Source organism: Doryrhamphus excisus, chromosome 12, assembly GCF_030265055.1.
Source record: "Doryrhamphus excisus isolate RoL2022-K1 chromosome 12, RoL_Dexc_1.0, whole genome shotgun sequence".
NCBI lineage: Eukaryota > Metazoa > Chordata > Actinopteri > Syngnathiformes > Syngnathidae > Doryrhamphus > Doryrhamphus excisus.
This window is the reverse complement of record NC_080477.1, coordinates 7,755,872-7,778,047: the sequence shown is the minus strand read 5'-3', so window position 1 is coordinate 7,778,047 and position 22,176 is coordinate 7,755,872. Positions and strand designations below refer to the sequence as shown.

The 22,176-nt window shown below is 39.7% G+C and overlaps 1 protein-coding gene across 2 annotated transcripts in view; it reads right to left on the bottom strand.

Annotated features, from left to right (window-relative positions):
• rasa3 (RAS p21 protein activator 3) overlaps window positions 1-16,678 on the bottom strand; it is a 44,727-nt gene extending 28,049 nt beyond the window's left edge. For both annotated transcript variants that reach the window (XM_058089016.1, XM_058089018.1), the window contains exons 1-2: window positions 16,438-16,678; window positions 1,845-1,962 (exon numbers count right to left, since the gene is read on the bottom strand). In XM_058089016.1, the coding sequence (XP_057944999.1) occupies window positions 1,845-1,962; window positions 16,438-16,492 (173 nt within the window). In that variant the 5' untranslated portion in view covers window positions 16,493-16,678. The remainder of the gene's footprint in view (window positions 1-1,844; window positions 1,963-16,437) is intronic.
• Window positions 16,679-22,176: the final 5,498 nt, after the last annotated feature.

Here is a 22,176-nt window from a genome sequence, read left to right as displayed (position 1 = left end):
GTTTGAGACCCCTGATCTAAGGTCTTCTGCATCCAGTCAACTAATAAAAACAACAACTTAAATGCAAGCATTGTGAAAGGAGAAAAAGCAAAAGAAGATCTTTTCCCACAGATGTTGGATTATTTACATGCTTCCATGAATCAATGAGACATCACAGCATGTTTGACAACAATAGTGCTATTTGTGGCCACTGGTTGGCTGCAAGGCACCTCAAAATGAACACCGTGGAAATTCTGGCAATGAGAATCCCATGAGTTGCGCCTGCAGGGTCTTTTTAACAATTACTGGCCTCTTTCACTCAGTAATGCATTTACAGAAATTATACAAGAGAAGGATCTTCAAATAACTAATTGAATTGCCTCTTGTGGAAGAACATGCAACAAATTTTACCCGATAAACAATTTGGAATATATAGCACTTGGAGTAGTCAGGGTACAAAAGTGGATTTATCTATTTATTTTGCTTTGAAAATACTCTAAGTCATTACAGCTATTGGTTGCTATAATATCTGGTAACACAAGTGAGAACACATTATGGTGAACATGTCCAAATTGTGTCATTAGTGTGAGCACCACTCTCATCTATCACTGTCTTAATCCTATTGGGCATGGGATTCATATGTTGATATGTTGATCTATGTGGGGAATTACAGCAACAATACATGGTAATAGCAATGGTAATGGTTTTATTTCATTTGAACATGCATCAGATTACAATTGAGTGCATCACATAATCAGTTCACAGTTCCACATGTCCAAAAGGAGTAGGAAGAAGCAAAGCTTATTAAATCCTACCCCTCCATCTGGTACTTTTACAATCAGTAACTGTTACATTTGTTCACTTCCTGCTTTCTATAATACAGTTTAAGGGTTTTTTTGTTTGTTTGTTTGTTTGTTTTTTTTTTTAAATGCGCCTCGTACCGAAGTACAAAGTGATATGACCATCCAATGACATAATGTGTACCATAGTAAGTGTCAATATAGTGATATATATAGCACCTCATGACTGGTTCAAGACTCTTCATCCTTGTATTTAGCAAACATCAACTGCTTGTATTGTTTCTTGAATTGGCTCATCGTTGTGCATTGTTTGAGGTCCTTACTCAATCCATTCCATAGTTTGATTCCACATACTGAAATGCTATGGCTTTTTAACGTAGTCCTAGAATATAAGTGTTTCAAATGTACTTCTTCCCTGAGATCATATTTCTCCTCTCTTGTAGAGAAGTATTGGATGACATTTTTAGGTTGTTTTTAGCCTTATGCATTATTTTAGCTGTTTGGAAATTAACTATATCAGCAAATTTAAGTATTTGTGATTTTAGAAATAAGGAGTTAGTATGTTCTCTGTAGGCGGCATTATGAATTATCCTTACTGACCTTTTTTGCAGTACATTTAGCGAGTGAAGATTGCTTTTATAGTTATTACCCCATATTTCCACACAATAAGTAGTGTGGAGTGATTTCTGATTGATTTTTGAAATTTTGCTTTGTTCAATACTGAAATATTTCTGGCCACCTTATGTTGCAAATAGATACAATAAAAGTCATCGTTGCATTTGTACCAGCTAATTCCATGCAAACCCTTAGAAATGAAAATTCCTATTTAGACAATAATGGCCATGTGATGAGTCATTTTCAGTGGACAGTAAACCAATACTAGTGCCATGAACAAAAACAACTGATTGCAATAGTACGCAACACATGGTATCTTGTGGTATCTTAGTGTTAAAGAATGACAAAGTTGTCACATCGGTTGCTGAACGTTGTGTAGCGTGAATAATTATTACAGCGGCATGTCAGACTACAAAGAACAGGAAAATAAAGGAAGATTAGCGGCCATACCAGAGTGACTTCTCAATGATCTTAGTTCTGAAGACCTCTTCTTGATCCAGGTTGACAGTACAGTAACAGTCCCTCATCCTATTTGGCCCCGGGTATGGAGGGATGTTTTTTGCTTCCCCTGCAGAGAGAAGAAACGTGGCTTATTATTCAGGAACACTGTGGTAAGCAGTAACAATGTGTTTACTCAGGCACAACACTAAAAGTGATTGTTTGTTAAAGAACAGCGACAGCTATAAAAAAAATGTTCTTATGTAAGTGTGTACACCTTTAATTGAAACACACATGACGTATGTGTAATAAGCTTACTCGTCCCAGTGTGCCTAATTTTAAACACAACTTATACCATGCTCTCAGATACACACACATGCAAAATGTGCATTGAAATGTAATTTGATATAATTTATGAATGTGTGTTGTCGGATCTGTGAATGAAAGGAACTCTGTGGGACACTTCCTGACTCCTGCTGAAGCTCAGTTTGTACGTAAAAATACTTGTGACAGATAGCACTCCCTTTCACAAGAATGTGGTCCAACCACCCACATTGACACACACATGCATATAAACACACAAACAAAGATGGTGTCCTCGTCCCTCAGGAGCAATATACAGTATTCTCCTTCCTGAGGCAACAGTAAGTCAAATGTAAGTCACTTCCTCATTGTGTTTGTCTTTACCCAGGGGACCCACTTACACTTGTGTTGGCTCAACATGCCGTGCTTATATAGCTGCGGTCTTTCACCAATATTTCCATCTTAGACTAAATTACATCTTCATAATAACAGCACATATGTGCTTTGTTCAAAATTAATATAAAGGAACCTGTAATCTATCTGCACATTACTGTTCATTATAAGCACAGATATAATACACTATACTGTTTCAGTTCTGGGCTGCACGGCGGAAAAAGTGGTTTGCGCGCGGACCTCACAGCTAGGAGACCAGGGTTCAATTCCACCCTCTGCCATCTCTGTGTGGAGTTTGCATGTTTCCTCCCACATTCCAAAAACATGCTCGGTTAATTGGCAACTCCAAATTGTCCATAGGTATGAATGTGAGTGTGAATGGTTGTTTGTCTATATGTGCCCTGTGATTGGCTGGCGACCAGTACAGGGTGTACCCCGCCTCTCGCTCGAAAGACAGCTGGGATAGGCTCCAGCACCCTCCGCGACCCTCGTGAGGAAAAAGCGGTAGAAAATTAATGAATGAATGAATGTTTCAGTTCTGGGCTGCACGGTGGACAAGTGGTTAGCGCGCAGACCACACAGCTAGGAGACCAGGGTTCAATTCCACCCTCAGCTATCTCTGTGTGGAGTTTGCATGTTCTCCCCGTGCATGCGTGGGTTTTCCAAAAACATGCTAGGTTAATTGGCGACTCCAAATTGTCCATAGGTATGAATGTGAGTGTGAATGGTTGTTTGTCTATATGTGCCCTATGATTGGTTGGCGATTGGCTTGCTCGAAGACAGCTGGGATAGGCTCCAGCACCCTCCGCGACCCTCGTGAGGAAAGCGGTAAAAAAATGAATGAATGTTTCAGTTCTTGTGACGGGGGGAGGGGGTCAAGAGATGGCATTTGACCTTGTATGACTGGCTGTAAAACTGCAAACAGCCTCTTTGAAAGGATGTGATTTATGATACCCTTTTATCAATGCATGAATACAAGAGACGTTTAATCAATTTTTCCCTTGCAACTGCATTTCCGCAGGGGATCTGTGAAACCAATTTTAATAACAGCAAAACCCATTTTTCTTGACGTATATTTCAATGTATATAATTTATTGCGAAACGGGTGACCGGTGTCATCGCGAGGTTGAGGTGACTACTCACGCAGGTCATGAAGTATTACGATGCAATTACACGATTGGTAAAAAATGTGCCACAGTTGAAGATATTTCCCAGGATGATTTGTTGGTCACAGCAATTGCCCACAAAGAGATCAAAATAGAAAACCAACAAACTGTTAGTGCCAGATGTTACCAACATTTGAACCACAAGACCCAGGACTGTTGATATGAGTGTGGACTGACAATTGTGTGTTTGTTTTTGTATCACAAACAGCAACAGCTCATCAGATTAGCTCATCTGAGAATAAACTTTTTGATGGTAGTTCAAGAATGGTCATTTGAAGGCTCGTATTTGTTGTTATTAAACTTTAACATGGACCGTGGCCTAGTGATTAGCCAATTAACCTAACATGGCGACTCTAAATTGTCCATAAGTGTGAATGGTTGTTTGTCTATACGTGCCCTGCAACTGGCTGGCAATGGAAACTCGGTTTTCATGCATCATGTTCTTTGTAAGATTTGTTTTACAAAATAAAATTATTGCCAAAAATCTGTCTCAGTTATGATATGGCCAAATCTTGCGTCTGAAAAACTTGTCCTGGTCCTAACTAGGAATGGAGTGCCCCCAGCCATGTATTGATGACTCTGTGAAGGATGGATAGTGGTTCTTTTAGAGTTGGGACAATATAGACAGATTCCTTTGATCATCTCTTTATGATTATCCTTATGGGTGTAACTTTGTGTCTCCTTTCTCCCTCGATGCTCATCAGTTTTTGTCTTCAATAAACGTAAAACTGATGTCAAATTCAAGTTTATCTTTTTAATTTGTAATTTATATGCTTTTCGCATCTTTTTCTGCATATAAAACTATAATTTTTCCATATTTTGTGTTAAAAATGTTTTGTGTCTCAAACTGAAAAATTGGTTTTAAATTGTTTCCCATGGGAAATATTGTCTCAGGTTTCACTCGACCCTTTGGAATGGATTAATCATGAAAACCAAGGTTCCACTGTAATAAATTGCTTTGCACAGTGACTGGGTTGGACCACTGCCTCCACTCACAACTAGAGTTCAGATAGCCTAAGGGCCTGTGTGTTGTCCTATTTTCCCTGGCACCGCCTTTTTTGCCATAATGACTCACTGTGGCCTCTTCAGGGATAATCGCCTATTGAAATTAAAGGGTCCTATTATGCTTTTTTCCACTTTTCTGACCTATAAATGTTGTCAGAATGTTTTATTATCGAGTTTAACTATGCCGAAGTTTCAGATAATGAGGTTTGGAAGTGAGCACCGGTTCAGAAGATTCTTTACATTTTAAGAAAATGCACACATATTTGGCTTGGGCTTTTGTATAAAGTCAACTTGTGGAAAAAATATTGGCATATCATGTATCCATATAGTCTGTACTAATTTGCATGATGTGTAGTCTCTAGCATACTGATGTCCACGTTTTCTGTAACCTGTACCACATCCCAAAAAAACTATCCACTCTGATGATGCATCTCGACGTTTGTTTCCTGATACACCACGGAAGACAAATATAAAAACCACACTGGGACAAATGGGTGATGAAGTGCCCTCAAGGGAGTCTGTCAGAATGCAAGCGAGGGTTATTATGTGTGATACTCTGGAGGCTGATTCATACATCACAGTTAACAACAGCGCTCATTCACGACTGAATGAGACACCTGAGCGCTAAAACGTGACTCACGCTGTGCTGTCTAAATTTGTTTCTACCCAACATTCACTGACAGCAAATTGATGATGCAAGCCGTGGTTGTCTCCAATGTACAGTATTTCTGTTATTAGATCTAACCACTCCAGTGCCATCCTTGTGCTTCATTTTGCTTATTTATTCTATCACATTCAGTCTCTCGCTCAGCAGTAATCCTCATTTGCTGCTCCGAATCCCTTTCAATATTTATTTTCCTGTTATTCAAAACTGAAAGTCCCCTTGATTGGATTTCAGGTTATCTTTGTAAGCAAAATCAAAATCACAAAAGTGAGTGCATCATCATTTATATTATAAGACTTACAATTCCATGTTCATCGATCATATTACATTATCATTCATTAGTGGTGAGTACCTGTACACTTTTATTGCTCTGAAATGGAAGAACGTCTACATCAGGGGTCTCAAACTCAATTTACTTGGGGGCCACTGGAGCTAGGGTCTGGGTGAAACTGGGCCGCATCAGGTTTTAAAAAAAAAAAACCAAAAAAACGCATTTATTAAAAACAGAAAAATGAATAAACTTTGCTTTGGTTTCGATTTTCTACAAGAAAAGCTCTGATAAAACATTCCACTGTTCTCAAATATCTTACTTTTTATTTTTCTACACAAAATAAGATGAAAAATAAATAAACAAATCAAGAATAAAGAAAATCAATCAATCAGTAATAAATAAATAAATAAATATAACAATAATAATAAAACGGCAAATAATAAAAACTTAAGAAACCACATATAGTTGGTGGGTAGACAAATTATTTTTTCAGATTAAAATGAACAAAGCATTATTAGAGCCCTGTAGACATGACAAAACACGACTATAGTCACATTTATACTTGTTTTATTTACAACATATTGCGCAACTGCAGGGTTTTGAGACACATGCTAACTCGCAAACTAGAGAGCTAGCGAGCTAAACGGTAGCCTTCAAGTTATTTCCTTTAAACTTAAATAGCCAAAAACGTACCACTTCCACACGGATCGGGAGGATAACTATTAACAGTTATTTAACCTTTAACATGAACATTAATCAAATGTAATAATTTTTTCTGGGTACATGATACCATACAGCATCCATATCGAACTTGCACGGGCCGCACTAACATTAAACTTTCATATCAAGGCGGGGGCCTCAAACTAGTGTCCTGCGGGCCCGCAGGCCACGTGTTTGAGACCCCTGCCATCCAGCATCCATATCAAACTTGCGCGGGCCCCACTAACATTAAACTTTCATATCAATGCGGGGGCCTCAAACTAGTGTCCTGCGGGCCACATTTGGCCCGCGGGCCGCGTGTTTGAGACCCCTGGTCTACATCAAGCAAGCAAAATAGACTTTTTCTGGACATGTTTATCAATTACTCAAGGTTTTTCACCATTTTCTGTTGATCCCAGTACTTTCTGGGAAAAAGTGGGAATCTACTATATCTATCTGTCATATCTATCAGTGGTGAGGAAAGCTCCGGACTCCACAAATCCATAAGCAGCTGTCACAAGAGAGGACTTCCTTACAGAAAAACTGGAGCTGCCTTCAAACCTCTTTTTGCTATCCTAACGTCTTCATTATTTCACTTTTTATGTTGGGCCATCGCTTCCATTTTCCTTTTCGAAATCATTTTTTCTTCTATTTCTGGTTGCATTCCCTTCCAGCCCTCCCTTTTTTTTCTTTCTCTGGGGGGGTTAAGATTTCATTTTCTCTCTGTGCAATATTCAAAACAAGCAGAAAAAAACAACAGCCTTCTCCTTTCATCATCCAAAGCCCATCACTGCAGCTGTCCTTAGAGAATATGGTGCCCTAGTATGTGAACAAAACACACAGTTGCTGAGGAGCCACTCTTGGAGTGTTTGACTGAAACATGCATACAAAACATGACAATGACACATCAAAAAAAAAGACAAACAGAACTACCCCAAAGAAAGTAAAATGAGGACACATGGACAGGTCACCCTGTCTCGTTCCTGCAGAGAGCAGGAGGTGAAGACGGAAGCAAGACAGGAGGAAGCGCAAGTGATTGAAGCAATGTCTGCACTTAAATGCATTGCTTTGTTCCTCAACCTCCCCCCATTGTTGCGTGTACAATGCAGCGAAGCAAGGTGTTATTCTAATGTCTGGCGACACGGACACATTCGAGGACACGCATGCATGCATGTTTTCTGTTCATACTACCAAACAGGCCTGGAAGACACCGTTTAAATGAAAGAAATAGGAGGGGGTGTGACAGGAAAATACAAGCAGAGGACTCAATCAGGGGTGAGACAGGATGAAAACTGTGAAACAGAGAGAGAGAGAGTGCAGGGTCGGCCAGAAAGAAAACTGCAGAGCGGTTAGCACTGGAGAATGCTACAAGAGGAAATGAGATGAGGAGAAAGGAATTTCTACTGGATCCAAGATGTAGCTTGAAAGCAGAGAACACCCCAGTTACAATCCTGTGTGTGTGTGTGTGCATGTGTGTGCATGTGTGTGCACACCACAAGAACGGAAAAAATGCCAGAAACGTGCAATAAATATACCTGTTAATATTCAGTTCCTTTGATAATTAACGCCATCGTCAGAGCAAGAACTCCAATATTATTGACACACACGCTTGCACATCACAGCCTGTGCTGCAGCACAACAATTATTTTCATGATAACTTTTTTTCTGTTAACAATTGACTTATTTCTCTACAAAATGTCAAACAATAAAAGCGACACTCATTAACAGCATTCAGGTCCCTAAGTCAGGTCTTAAAGAGACATCCACTCCGATTAAATCAAAGAGTGACTAACTGGTTCGTTGGCTAATGCGACATTTCCCTTCATGCAACTTGATGCTCTCTTTTGTTAGACGCCTCCCTGACAGGTAAACAACTACATACTTCAAACAAAGAATCAAAGCAAAAACAGAAAAAACACAACAATGACAACATTATGGTGTGACTATCATTTAAAATGCCATACACTCCAGCACGTTTTAATGTGGTTTAATGTGAGGTTCATTCCAAAACAACGGAATGCAAAAAATGCAACTGCACTGCACACCTCTTAGTTACAACAATAAACATTGGTACATTAATAGGTCTCTACCTTAAAGGGACGAATGATGAGCAGGCATTGGCATTTTGCTACATTCATTAAGTCAGAAGTTGCCCAGTACAAACTGCCTATTGTGACTGCAGCAAAAATGAATGGTCCCATAATCAATCATAATAAAAATGGATTTCCATTGGCAGAAACACTTAATGCTTTGCTATAAAACATAGATGGAATGATTTGTAACAAAAAAATGAAAAAAAGACCCAGACAGAATGGGAACTTTCAATTATGAAACTTTGTAACTGTAGTGGTCCCCACAGGACTGGAATATATTTGTGGTGTTTGGCTCATGGTCTTATTTGCATAATTTTCATGACATATGTGTATGTATCTGTATTGGACGCTGTAGGTGATAGGAAGGAATAACGGTGTGGTACAGACCAAAAGCGAGTGTGAACAAGTAGCACCAAAACTTAATGAATGTATAAGACACACTGAATTGTGGAGGAGTGATTGCAATACAGTTGAATACGTTGTGCACGTGCACAATTCCACCAACCTACACACACAAACACTATGCATGTGCTTGTGTGCAGCATAAATGTAACTGTGGAGGAGTGATTACTATTGTGGTAAATAACAACAAAAGAAAACAACCTGAAATTGTCTGTCAAAATCTAGATATATCTGTAAATTAGCTGAAACACAAATAAAAAGGTCCAAAAGAAGCCTGAGGAGAAGAAGCCTTTATTGTAATGTATATTTAGTCATCGTATTAATAAAGATAATTTTGGTCGGAGTGATTGTGATATTAAATTTTCACATTATTACATCCCTATGCTGTGATAAGCATCAAACAGAGAAAGACTCTTTTTAATGGGAAATCAATTTGGGGCCAACAAGCTGCACTGAATTATTCATCCATTCATTCATTTTCTATACCGCTTATCCTCACGAGGGTCGAGGGTATGCTGGAGCCTATCCCAGCTGTCTTCGGGGGAGAGGTGGGCTACACCCTGGACTGGTCGCCAGCCAATCACAGGCCACATATAGACAAACAACCATTCACACTCACAATCATACCTATGGACAATTTGGAGTCGGCAATTAACCTAACATGAAAACCCACACATGCACAGGGAGAACATGCAAACTCCACACAAAGATGGCCGAGGGTGGAATCGAACTTGTGACTGGTAAGTATCCTCATCTAAATTTATAATTTAATTTTAAAAAACACAGATTTTGTAGGCAACGGACTTAAATGGTGTATGTACATACAAGGGATCGACCGATATGGTTTTTTTCCGTCCGATACTGATTTTTTTCTATCACCCTTAAGGCTAATTCAAAGTTGAAATCGTACCCTTGTTATGGTGCGGTGGCGGGATGCCGCGACTGCGTGTGTTGCAGGGTCCTAGTGGATGCCTGTCTGTAAATCATGCGTGAAAAAATATATCGCCGAACCCACGTGCGAATCGGCTGATACCGATTCAAATAAAGAACGCAAATATCGGCGGTCGATCCTTAGTACATACTCAGAAAAACCACATCCATTGTCCATAACTGCATTGTCATTTTAATCTAGGAAGGAACTAAATTGATCTGAAATAAGCTGGTAAGCCGTTACCCAAGTCTGAAATACATGCTTTCTTTCCTGGCCCTTTTTATACAAATGCTACAAGCCATATATGACTGAATAAATACATGAAAAGAAGGGTATTTACAGTTAACGATTGGTCATGCAGCACAATACTGTAAAGTCCCTGAGAAAAAAAAAACAGTATTGAGTTACTGATCAAACTCAGACCTGTCTTGTGCTGCCGACAGCTAATGTTCACACCGATCTGTTAAGTCTTAATGGAAAACTTGAGTGAAACTAAAATATCCGACCACAAACATGAGCTCCAAAACAACCATGTGAAAAGATGTTGTGTAAGTTCCCTCAGTGTGCTGTAAGTGTTGGGACATGAGGATGTGATGGTATCCAAATGTATGTTTTGCAGCTGTATTTTGGTCTTTAAAACCAACGCTGAGAATCAGGACTTGTCCTCGGAGGCTGAGAAACAGGCTCAACAGACACAAGTGCAAACAGATATGTAATCGTTTGCAAAAGCACAGGAAAGGGAGACTGCGTTCTATGTGGCAAGCTGTTGCATAGGAGAATGACATTGTTGCAAAACCTGATTTAATCAGAATGCGCAAAGACACTTACTCACGCCGAGGTAATACACATTATTCACAGAGCGAGGTCTTCATGCTTGTTATGACACTGTCAGCAGGTAGAGGTCATCCCAGAGAGAGATAACATCTCCACAGGGCATATGAAGGGCAACATGAGGGAGCAGTTAACCCTTTATTTACCCCTTCTGAACCTGCATGCAGGGCCCACTGTGGCCAATCCTCACTATTCCAAGTACTGTTTTCTCATTGCGGGTAGATTACACTGGGAGTGCGACTCTGCCCGACCCGGATTATTCCACCAGGCTAAAGCTGCCTGAACCGAAACACTGTCTGCACAGTCAACACAAATGTTTACAGCAAAATACAGTACTTCCCAGACAGCAGGCCTTCTAGGACAAGGCAAAAAGCATGCACAAACATAGTAGAACTCTAATTTAAAAAAAAAATATATATATATATATATATATATATTGATTGCTGGCATTCTTATTCAATCATGACACGGGGGTTGAGAACCTCTTCCTGATGGCGAGAAAGAATGAACCGGATTTTGTCAATACAAACCCACTTTTCTCAACTGGACTCAAGCCCATTATAGTGACCAAGCTGGGACCTGGTTTCTTAGTTCAGACTCTCATCTAGTAGTTCCACTGTCTGTTTCACTGTCTTCTGTGTGTTTCCAAAATATCTCAAATCGCATTTGAGCTGTAACGATACCATAAAATCAAAACAACAAAATGCTGCTTTGAACTCGTTACTTAAGGACTACAAAATAAATGTTGCTTTTGAGCTTTTGTGCTCACAAAGGTAATTTGCTTTTCTAACACAAAATAAACATATGTAAGAATCCGTAATTAGAAGTTCAGGATGGCTCAAAACGTTCAGTTTCAAAAGGCGTGGTAAAACTCATCCTTTGTGATGTCACAGAGGGACAGAATTCCTTACATGGTTCAAGCACGTTGGGCGTGTGACCAATCGCAGCGGAGTGGGCATGCACGGAGGCGGGCCATGGGTGGAATAAATTAAAATAGACCGTTTTGGCAGGAAGAACAAATCAAAGGAAATACAGCTGGAATAGGTGCAGATTCTGAAAAATCTAAAAAAGTTTTTTGTGCGGGTTATTGTGTGTGGCTGCTCTATAGGACATTTAACATTTAACACTTTAGTGGAGCATTGTGAGGTAGCTTGAACAATCAAGTAATAAATAAAATTAATTCTTTGGACTTTAGTGCAACATTCATTCATTCATTCATTTCACGAGGGTCGCGGGGGTGCTGGAGCCTATCCCAGCTGTCGAGAGGCGGGGTACACCCTGGACTGGTCACCAGTCAATCACAGGGCACATATAGACAAACAACCATTCACACTCACATTCATACCTATGGACAATTTGGAGTCACCAATTAACCTAGCATGTTTTTGGAATGTGGGAGGAAACCGGAGTACCCGGAGAAAACCCACGCATGCACGGGGAGAACATACAAACTCCACACAGAGATGGCCGAGGGTGGAATTGAACCCTGGTCTCCTAGCAGTGAGGTCTGCGCGCTAACCACTCAACCACCGTGCAACAGTAAATATGAAATAAATATTTCAAATAAAAACAAACGGCACCTAAACTTAAAATATCCGGTAGGCATGTAAACAAATAAGAAATTGACTGTGATGCGATGCACCTTTGTGATGTCGCGAGGCAAATTTTCTTTCCGCTTCACTCCGCTGACTCTTCGTCTTCGGCTGTGTTGTCTGGGAAAACTTGCTGTATTGTGTCGGTTCTTTGTTGTTGAGGTGCGGTATCATGTTTGTCTTGCTAAACGCAGCCTTTTCGTTTCCATTTCTTGAAATCCCAATTTGGCATAATCCATACAGTATAATAATGTACTTTCTTCTGAGTGTGCATCTGGTCATACAGTGTATTGTATGTACATTTGCATCTCTTCTATCATTCTGTTTACATTTGGTACAGGTTGCCAACTAAAACTGGTTTTTGTGGTGCAGGGGATTTACGTGTCTCTGGTATGTTGTTATTATGTCATAGTTGAAATTTCTGCAGGTTGTTGTGTTGTTGTTTGAATGTAAGCATTTCTGTTTTGAATGAAGTTGGTGTCATAAACGTTATTATGACGGCGATACTGTGCAATTTGGGAATATACACTGTTGGGTATCATCATGTAGTACAATCTGAACTTATTCCAGGTTATTTTTATACGCTCAAAACTTTCAAGTGACATTTCTGGCCTTTTTTTTTTGACAAATTGGTGTTCCCTTTGCATGGAGCTCATGTGGGTTCTTGAGAAACACTTTTGAATTCAATAAATAATTCATGGCAAAACAGGAAGGTGGCGTTTGTAAGATGCTTGCTTATATTAACAAGCGATAAAGACACTCATACAACCTGTGTTGCGCACATACACCTGCACCAGCATGCTCTACTAAACTAAGCTAATCCAACTGGCCTGCATTCACGATCCATAAGAAAGGCGTTTAAAAGTTTCTTTTCTTTTGAAAACTTTCTCTGGTGTGCCAGGCCACCGTTTCGACATTTTTAGTTCTGAAGGGGGCAGGTTAATGTTTGTGATGCAAACGTTCCTTCTCCTCACGATGACAGCGTTTCATTCACGGCATGTCAATTACAGTTAAGCGTGGAACAATTCCTATTGGCCAATTCCGCAATGCCTTTTGTGATTCCATTAATCCAGAAATCATAGAAATAGTCATGTCAAGAATCATGTCTTCAATTAAAGTAAAAGGAATGTTAGATTTTCATTCCTCAATTTCATTCATCATTTATATTTGTTATCATAATATATTTATTTATATGCATTTCAGGTTGTTTCTGTTTTCTGAAAAATTGGTTAGCGCGCAGGCCACACAACTAGGAGATCCGAGTTCGATTCCACCCTCGGCCATCTCTCTGAGGAGTTTGCATGTTCTCCCCGTGCACGTGTGGGTTTTCTCCGGGTACTACATATTAATTTCATATTTACTGTTGCACTGTGGTCGAGTGGTTAGCGTGCAGACCTCACAGCTAGGAGACCAGGGTTCAATTCCACCCTCGGCCATCTCTGTGTGGAGTTTGTATGTTCTCCCCGTGCATGCGTGGGTTTCCTCCCACATTCCAAAAACATGCTAGGTTAATTGGCGACTCCAAATTGTCCGTATGTATGAATGTGAGTGTGAATGGTTGTTTGTCTATATGTGCCCTGTGATTGGCTGGCGACCAGTCCAGGGTGTACCCCGCCTCTCGTCTGAAGACAGCTGGGATAGGCTCCAGCACCCCCGTGAGGATAAGCGGTATAAAAATGAATGAATGAATGTTTCCTGTGTCTTTTTCAGTGCATGTTACTTGTTTATCAAATTGCGTTTCAACAGTAAAAGAGAAATGCACATGTGTTGTTGGTAATTAGTGCCAAGTTCCGCCTCCAGCTGCGCCACTGAGAATTTGGCTGCCTGTCGCAGCACTGACAGACGAAGTGCAGTCCGCTCTTATGTGTGAGACACCACCTCTGTCCTTGTCTGTGTCCCACCACATCTGCTATGTATTAGCTTGATGCCATGCAGGAAAAAACACAATTCTTCTGTAGTCTAGTTCAGCCAATCAGGAAGTGAATTGGGGGGTAGTTTCCTGTTTCCTGTTTTACAGACAGTATGGACTCCCAGTGTCCACGTTCAGTTTCCGAAAGCCATGAGTTCCTCCCGTAAACTCAGGAGAGTCATCATCTGGCAGAGTGTCACAATAATAAGTGGTCTCCTAAACAAATGCTCTACTCTGAGTCACCAGCCATGCTACATGCCAAGGAGCCTCTGATGAAAACAATGTGATGCAAGGGTTGCACAGGCCTGTAAGGATCACACAACATGACGGCTGCTAGGTGACTGCACGGTGTACACTCAACTGTCGTCACTGTGGTATATTATAGAGGTGGGGGCTAACAGTCGGAGCTTGGAAGTGATGACAGTGTCGATAACTGGAATTTTGTTATTAAAATGTTAAAGGAAAACTGCACTTTTTGTGGAATTTTGTGCTATAAAAAGAGAAAAAAGCTAAAAAAAAAAAAAAAAACAACAACAACCATGTGTGCACATATCGGGACACACAGGCGGGATACACCCTGGACTGGTCGCCAGCCAATCACAGGGCACATATAGACAAACAACCATTCACACTCACATTCATAACTAAGGACAATTTGGAGTCACCAATTAACCGAGCATGTTTTTGGAATGTGGGAGGAAACCGGAGTACCCGGAAAAAAACCCACGCATGCATGGGGAGAACATGCAAATTCCACACAGAGATGGGATTGAACTCGGGTCTCCTAGCTGTGAGGTCTGCGCGCTAACCACTCGACCACCGTGCAGTATTATATATTATCATAAATGTAACATTGCATGTATACATGATGTACTGTATGTAAAAATTTAAAACAAAGATTTTTTGGGGGGGGGGGTGTAGGTGTAGGTGTGTACCATGATGTGCGTTGTTAACTCCGAGAGAGAAGAAAATAGAAAAATGGATTGTGGATGGTAAAATTCCCCCAAAACTGCAGCTTTACATATTTCCATCCATCCATTTTTTATTACGCTTATCCTCATTAGGGTCACGGGTGTGTGCTGGAGCCTATCCCAGCTGACTTTGGGCATGAGGCGGCGTACCAAGTGACAACTAACTGGAACGAGACAAACACTTGCATATAAATATATCATTAAAATTCTGGGCATATTTCTGAACTGAAGGTTTAATAAAGTATTTCTCTGTCACCTCTTTGTTTGAATCAATGCACACTTTCCATGCACTCTGCTGCCAATACCAGCAGCATAAAAAAGCTTTAGAAATGTCTAATATTGTATTAGATTGACTCAAAATAAGCCATTGTATTGTTTTTGTCAAATGTTTGTGTATGTGTGCTCTTTTTTTTTGTGTCGTGCATTTGGATTCGGACAATCCGGACAGCACAGCCAGGATGAATGGGGTGCCAGATGTCAGGGTGATTGTTCCGTATTGACCAGGGATAACAAATTAGAGCACACACAGCAAATGAATGCGCCACCAAATGCATTCAAATATAAAATCAAAATACAGTGCAAACACTTTTACTATTAAGTGTTCCATATGAAATATTATTACAAACTATTGGTCAGAGAAAGAAGTCATATTGAGAATGACATTATTTTTCTTCTATTTGGAAATGTTGACTATAGAACAACTTTCTTCTGGAGGTGATTTTGTTCCTACACTGTAATTATTCCAGTTATTATCTATTATAACCTATGAGATACACCGCTCTCAAGTGCAGTACATATGTTGCCTTGAGACAAATATGCATCATTTCTAAAGGGGTCAGAAAAACTCTGGTCACAGCTTTCAATGTACATTCAGCATTCATGGCTTCATTCATAAGAAATACAGTACATGCACTTACAAGTCTCTTGCAAACCAGGATGCCCACTGGAGATAGCTATCTAAATATAGAAAGCTGAATAACAGTCAATGGTTAGACTGTGGTTGCTGTTTGGAGGTGGAAAAAAAGAAAATGCTTTTTATGGCGGCTATTAGAAAATCAAATTTATATGTAACTATTGAATTGTTTCTCTGTGTATATATATGTAGAAGACGGGAATGCAAGCATTGTAAATGTAACACGCAATAGATTTCTAATGCCAGCTGCTACATTCCCACAGTCCCTCCATAAGTGACTTTTCCGCTGCATTTTCATTTGCTGTTTACACAGTAAAGCGTGTGATTTGAATTACAATAACAACATTAACAAGACAGATCTGTCCCGCTCCTCCAGCCTTTGGTGCCTGTCTGGCCCATTAATGAGGAGCCATCCACCAAGGCGCTCAGACGGGGGGGTAGGGATTTTTTTTTTCTTCTTACCTATTTTTATTTTAACGCTCTGAAAAACCCGGAGACCTTCCTCTTCTACCGCCATGCTCTCCGCCGTGCCTTAGTTCCCTTTAGTCGGTTAAACAGACACAGTCCTCCACGCTGGTCGCTTGTGGCCTCTCCAGCAATGGGATAGTCCAGAGGTTTTGCACATCTATGCTCACAGAGTAGCGATCACACGCCGTGCTGCTAGCTGATTGAGAACAAGAGAACCGCTACGGTCCCTACCGTCCGTCACTCGGCAGCAGCAGCAGCAGCAGCAGCAACGGTGGGGGTGTGGCATCGCGGAGCCCCGCCCACTCTATGAGGAGTGAACTGTGTCACACACTCACTGTGGAGAGAAGGCCTGGCATTGTGGGCCCTTCGCAATCTAATAAACTATTATTGTTGTAGCTACAAATCTGAATGTAGAGAAACATTTTCATGAAGAACTGAGTGAATTTTCAAAAGCTGAAGCGAATCTGAAACGCTTTGAAAAGATGTGAAAATCTAAATTTAGAATGAACACAGGGAACAATGAATGAAAACAAATTGGGACTTGAATCAACCATCTCTGGGTCTGAATCCAAGCACTTGAACTATACAAATTCAAAAGGCTTTTTAAGCAAAAGGTGGTATACACTGTCTACAACATTCTGTTGTTGTTAAGAACATAGTGGTGTGCCTTTGGAATACAAAAATGTGGGAATATTTAGAAAAGTGGCTTCGTAGTTGCAATCACAAATTAATGTTAACTACAAATCAGAATTTGCTGTCAGTTTAGCCATTGCCCCAATTGATTGACATGTGGAGGTTATGGGGCACAATTTAAATTGCCCATTTTGTATGAAATTATACTAACTGTGGGAATATTTTGAAAAGTCTGACTAGGTAGAAAACCTGTCCTGACTGAGCTGAACATTCTGATTTTGGATTTGTTTGAATTGGTTATGTGAATGGTTGTTATATGTGTTATATGTGTATTATATGTGCCCTGTGATTGGCTGGCGATTGGCTCGCTCGAAGACAGTTGGGATAGGCTCCAGCACCCCCGCAACCCTCGTGAGGAAAAAGCGGTAGAAAATGAATGAATGAATGAATGAATTGGTTACAAAATGGAGGAGTAGTTATCGGGCAAAAAATGAGGCAGGATAAGAAGTAGCAAGAAGAGGAGGAATATATAGATGAAAATGGCCGACTACAATAACATATGTGTGAATGCATTCAGCATTGAGCCTTTCATCATATTTTCCGCATTCAAACAACTATTCATGTCTATAAGTGTTGTGAAAATGCCTCATAGACGCTATGCCAGAAATATACATCCACTGGCCAATGAAAAGCATCTAAATACATTAGACATATACATTTTGCACATAAAATATTCTAAAACCGATATAATATTGGTCAATAAATATTTGAACAAAACATACACATCTTCGCTTTTGCGCTATATGTGACAAAAATAGTTCATTAGGGTCATAAGTGGGGAGGAGTCAATCCCAACTGACTCAACACTGAATTTGCATGTCAGGGATAAAATCAGCCATCCTGACTGTGAGGCCAATACACTAACCACAACCTCACTAGTATTAATAGCGATCATGCTCTGCTTCAGAATATCACCGCAGATGGAATTCATATTTCCCTCAATGAGCTGCAGCTCCTCAGTGCCGGCAGCACTCATGCAGCCCCGGACCATTCATTGCCTTACCACTACCACACTATAGGGAAGTTACAGTTATTTGTGGTGCCAGCCATGTAGACCACAATGGCTGTGTGTTGAGGCATTTTCAGTGGATAACAAATTATACAAGCTGTATGTTGACTAACTTAAATTATAACTTTTAATTTATTCAGTTTTGTCCACTGAGAAGATGTTCTGTAATAAAAAAAATAAAAATGTACTATGCTTTGTGAGATACTGAACATGTTTTTGTACTGTGGGATGAAATTGGTTATTGCCCAACCCACTGGCACAGAAAGGCCATTTTTTTCTTCTTTGAGGTGACACTGCTAACCAGTGTGATGCCACAAGAATGAGTGAATTGCAACTCAACTCAACATATATAATCACAGTTGTTTTTGAGAATATTTTATGCATATATTTAATTGGTTTGTCCAAATAGAATTGAGATAACAATATTATCCAGGGGCCAAGACTCAATATTTGATACTATTTTGCGTTTATAATTCTAACAGTCCACCTGGAATTATTTATCCGTGAAAGTGTCATACATTTTGTCCCTTTTTTGCAGGAGCACTTTAAATATCAAACCCTATCAAATAATGAAATAGAATTTTACAGTTTTTTTAATGATAAAACACTGACTATTAAAGAATATATGTATATGTAACATCCCTGACTACAACATGACTCTGACTACCTTAAGTCATGTTGCCGGGTTGTATGTTAAAGGTTTAAATCAGGGGTCTCAAACTCGCGGCCTGCGGGCCAAATGCAGCCCGCAAGACGCTAGTTTGAGGCCCCCACCTTGATACCAAAGTTTAATGTTGAAATGACAGCTTAAAGCTGTGTGCACACCGGACGCAATTAACATGATTTTGCCCCGCCCATACTGTTACCCTACCCTGTTACCCCGCCCTGTTTTGCTTTGGATTAGCAATTAAGCTAAAGGCTTATGACGCTGGGTACAAATAAATGCAGGAAATGATTTGGAATAAAAGGGAAAATACACGTCAAGATAAAGCATCTCATCACGACGCTGCTCCCAGATGGAACTGAGTACGATGCTAACTTGCTAATTGGGTCATATTATTAAGTTTCATTAATGTTCATGTTAAAGGTCAAATAACTGTTAATACTGTACATTTGAATCTGAAAAAAATAATTTCTCTACCAACTGTATGTGGTTTCTTACATTTTTCTTATTTGCTGTTTTATTATTATTTTACTTATTTATTACTGATTGATTGATTTATTGTCTTTATTCTTAATTTGTTTATTTTTATTTATCTTATTTTGTGTATAGAAAAATTAAAATTAAGATATTTGAGAACAGTGGAATGTTTTATCAGATATTTTGGTGTGGAAAACCGGAACCAAAAGCATTGAAGATAGTTTTTTTATTGATTTTTTTTCCAGTTTTTAATAAATGCGTTTTGGGTTTTTTTTTTGAAAACCTGATGCGGCCCAGCTTCACCCAGAACCTAGCTCCCGTGGCCCCCAGGTAAATTGAGTTTGAGACCCTTGGTTTAAATACTTTGGAAGCAACTGGTGGGCCAGATTCAAACGCTTAGCAGCCACATGTGCTTGTAGTTTACCCACCCCTGAAATAGAAACTAAAAGTATTTTTGATAAAATAGATAGATAATAGATAAATTACCTCATTGTCAAATAAAAAAAGTGTGTCAAACAAATGTTTATTTTTCATAACAGCACCTTTGGTGGGTGGATGCAGCCATTAATCACATCCCCATACACAAACTACTGCATCACCCAGATGGCTACACTATACAGACAAGGGCAAGCCCGTAATTATGGGCTTTTCAGAAAGTATAATTTTAGCAGTTGGCAAGACTTGGTGACCATACCCACACGCTTAAGTACAGTATTTGATTTTAACCCTTCTTTGAGTTTTGGTAATGCATGATCATGATCCGCACATCCTGAGTCCAGCTTCACTGCATCTGACTGGTACCTAAAGCAAAATGATTGCAGATGTTGTTCTGAATATGTAAACACTCGGATTGATAAGATTAGATCCATTACTTTTGGACTCAAAGAAGATGGAGTGTAAATAAATGATACATTATTCTGCAGTACAATAGTTCTGGCAATGGAAGATTAACAGAAGTCAACTACAAAGAGTCATGGACAGAAGTGGATCCACTTTTCCTGTTGACACTGATCTTGGGCCAGATTTAACAGATGGACGTCCATGGATGGACGTGTTTACCTGGCCAGTGGGTGGCATGTGTAAGAGGGATTTACGAGTCCATTCAGGTGGAAAAGCCCAAGGCTATCTAAGTCTTGAGCCTATTGGGCCATCCCTACGACACTAGAATGACCACAAGTCTCAAAATAGCCAGACGCTGGCGCAGAACATACGAACCCAGCTGTGATGTGAACCCAAGAGATGTGCGAATAAAGAGCAGTTGGACTTCCCCTTCGCCAGAAATCCCAGTTAGCCGCAGCGTTGAGATTAGCTGTGACTCCTTTAGAACAGCTCTAAAGCTAATTTGGTTACATCTCTATTAGCCTGTTGGACATCCCTGAGCTCAGAAATCGCACTCTTCACAGTCGCTCTCTGAATGGGTCATGTTAGTGGGTCCTGTTTGCACTTAATAGCTGAAGTACTGTGCATATTTTTAAAATTATTACTCTTGATGCATAAATACCCTTGCAAGCCAGAAAAATAATTGTAAGTCCTTTAAACTGGCTACATCCTGCAGCTTGTGAGCTGAATGTTTTCTGCTCGTATACACCCAAACATCATCTCATATCTCTTTCAGTAACTATAGAAGAGAAGAAGAGCCGTTATTGTAGTGGTACATGCAACATCGCATCGGAAATAATGTTCATAACCACATTCATTTCCACTATAGCAGTTGGTACTACGCCCTGTGGTGGACCACAAACCTGTGAGTGAAATGAATGCAATTGTATTGTGAAGATTTAACCTAGGCCAGGGGTCTCAAACTCAATTTACTTGGGGGCCACTGGAGCTAGGGTCTGGGTGAGACTGGGTCACATCAGGTTTTCCCAAAAAAAAACCAACCCAAAAAAACGCATTTATTAAAAACAGAAAAATATACAAACTTTTTCAGTGCTTTGGTTCCGATTTTCTACAATAAAAGCGCTGATAAAACATTCCACTGTTCTCAAATATCTTAATTTTTATTTTTCTGCACAAAATAAGATGAAAAATAAACAAATCAAGAATAAAGAAAATCAATCAATCAGTAATAAATAAATATAATAATAATAATAAAACAGCAAATAATAAAAACTTACGAAACCACATATAGTTGGTGGGTAGACAAATTATTTTTTTCAGATTAAAATGAACAAAGCATTATTAGAGCCCTGTAGACATGACAAAACACGACTATAGTCACATTTATACTCTTTTTATTTACAACATATTGCGCAACTGCAGGGTCTTGAGACACATGCTAACTCGCAAACTAGAGATCTAGCGACCTAAACGGTAGCCTCCAAGTTATTTTCTTTAAACTTAAAAAAGCCAAAAACTTACCACTTCCACACGGACAGGGAGGATAACTATTAACAGTTATTTAACCTGTAACATGAACATTAATCAAACGTAATATTTTTTTCTGGGTACATGATACCATGATAACATTGAACTTTCATATCAAGGCGGGGGCCTCAAACTAGTGTCCCGCGGGCCACATTTGGCCCGCGGGCCACATGTTTGAGACCCCTGACCTAGGCAATGGGTGGAGCGTCATTTAACACAAGGAAAATATGAATCTCAAAGTAAAAAAAAAAGGAACATAAATCCTAAAACGTGTCCTACTTTAGTATTTCATCAATGAGAAAGCTCTGTCAGATTTTGGATCAGATTAGTGAATGGTTATTCATTGTTATTTAATTGCCAAAGATGCAGAGTATATGTCAGCTACCACCAAAGAGTGTGAGGGCGTTGGCACTCTTATAATGTGCCTGTACAACCACTGTGGTTTGTGCTAGCACCTCATATTGCACATATTGTGTACATGAGTGTTCTTTGTGGCTGAGCTGGGAGTAGAACAGATGGTGTC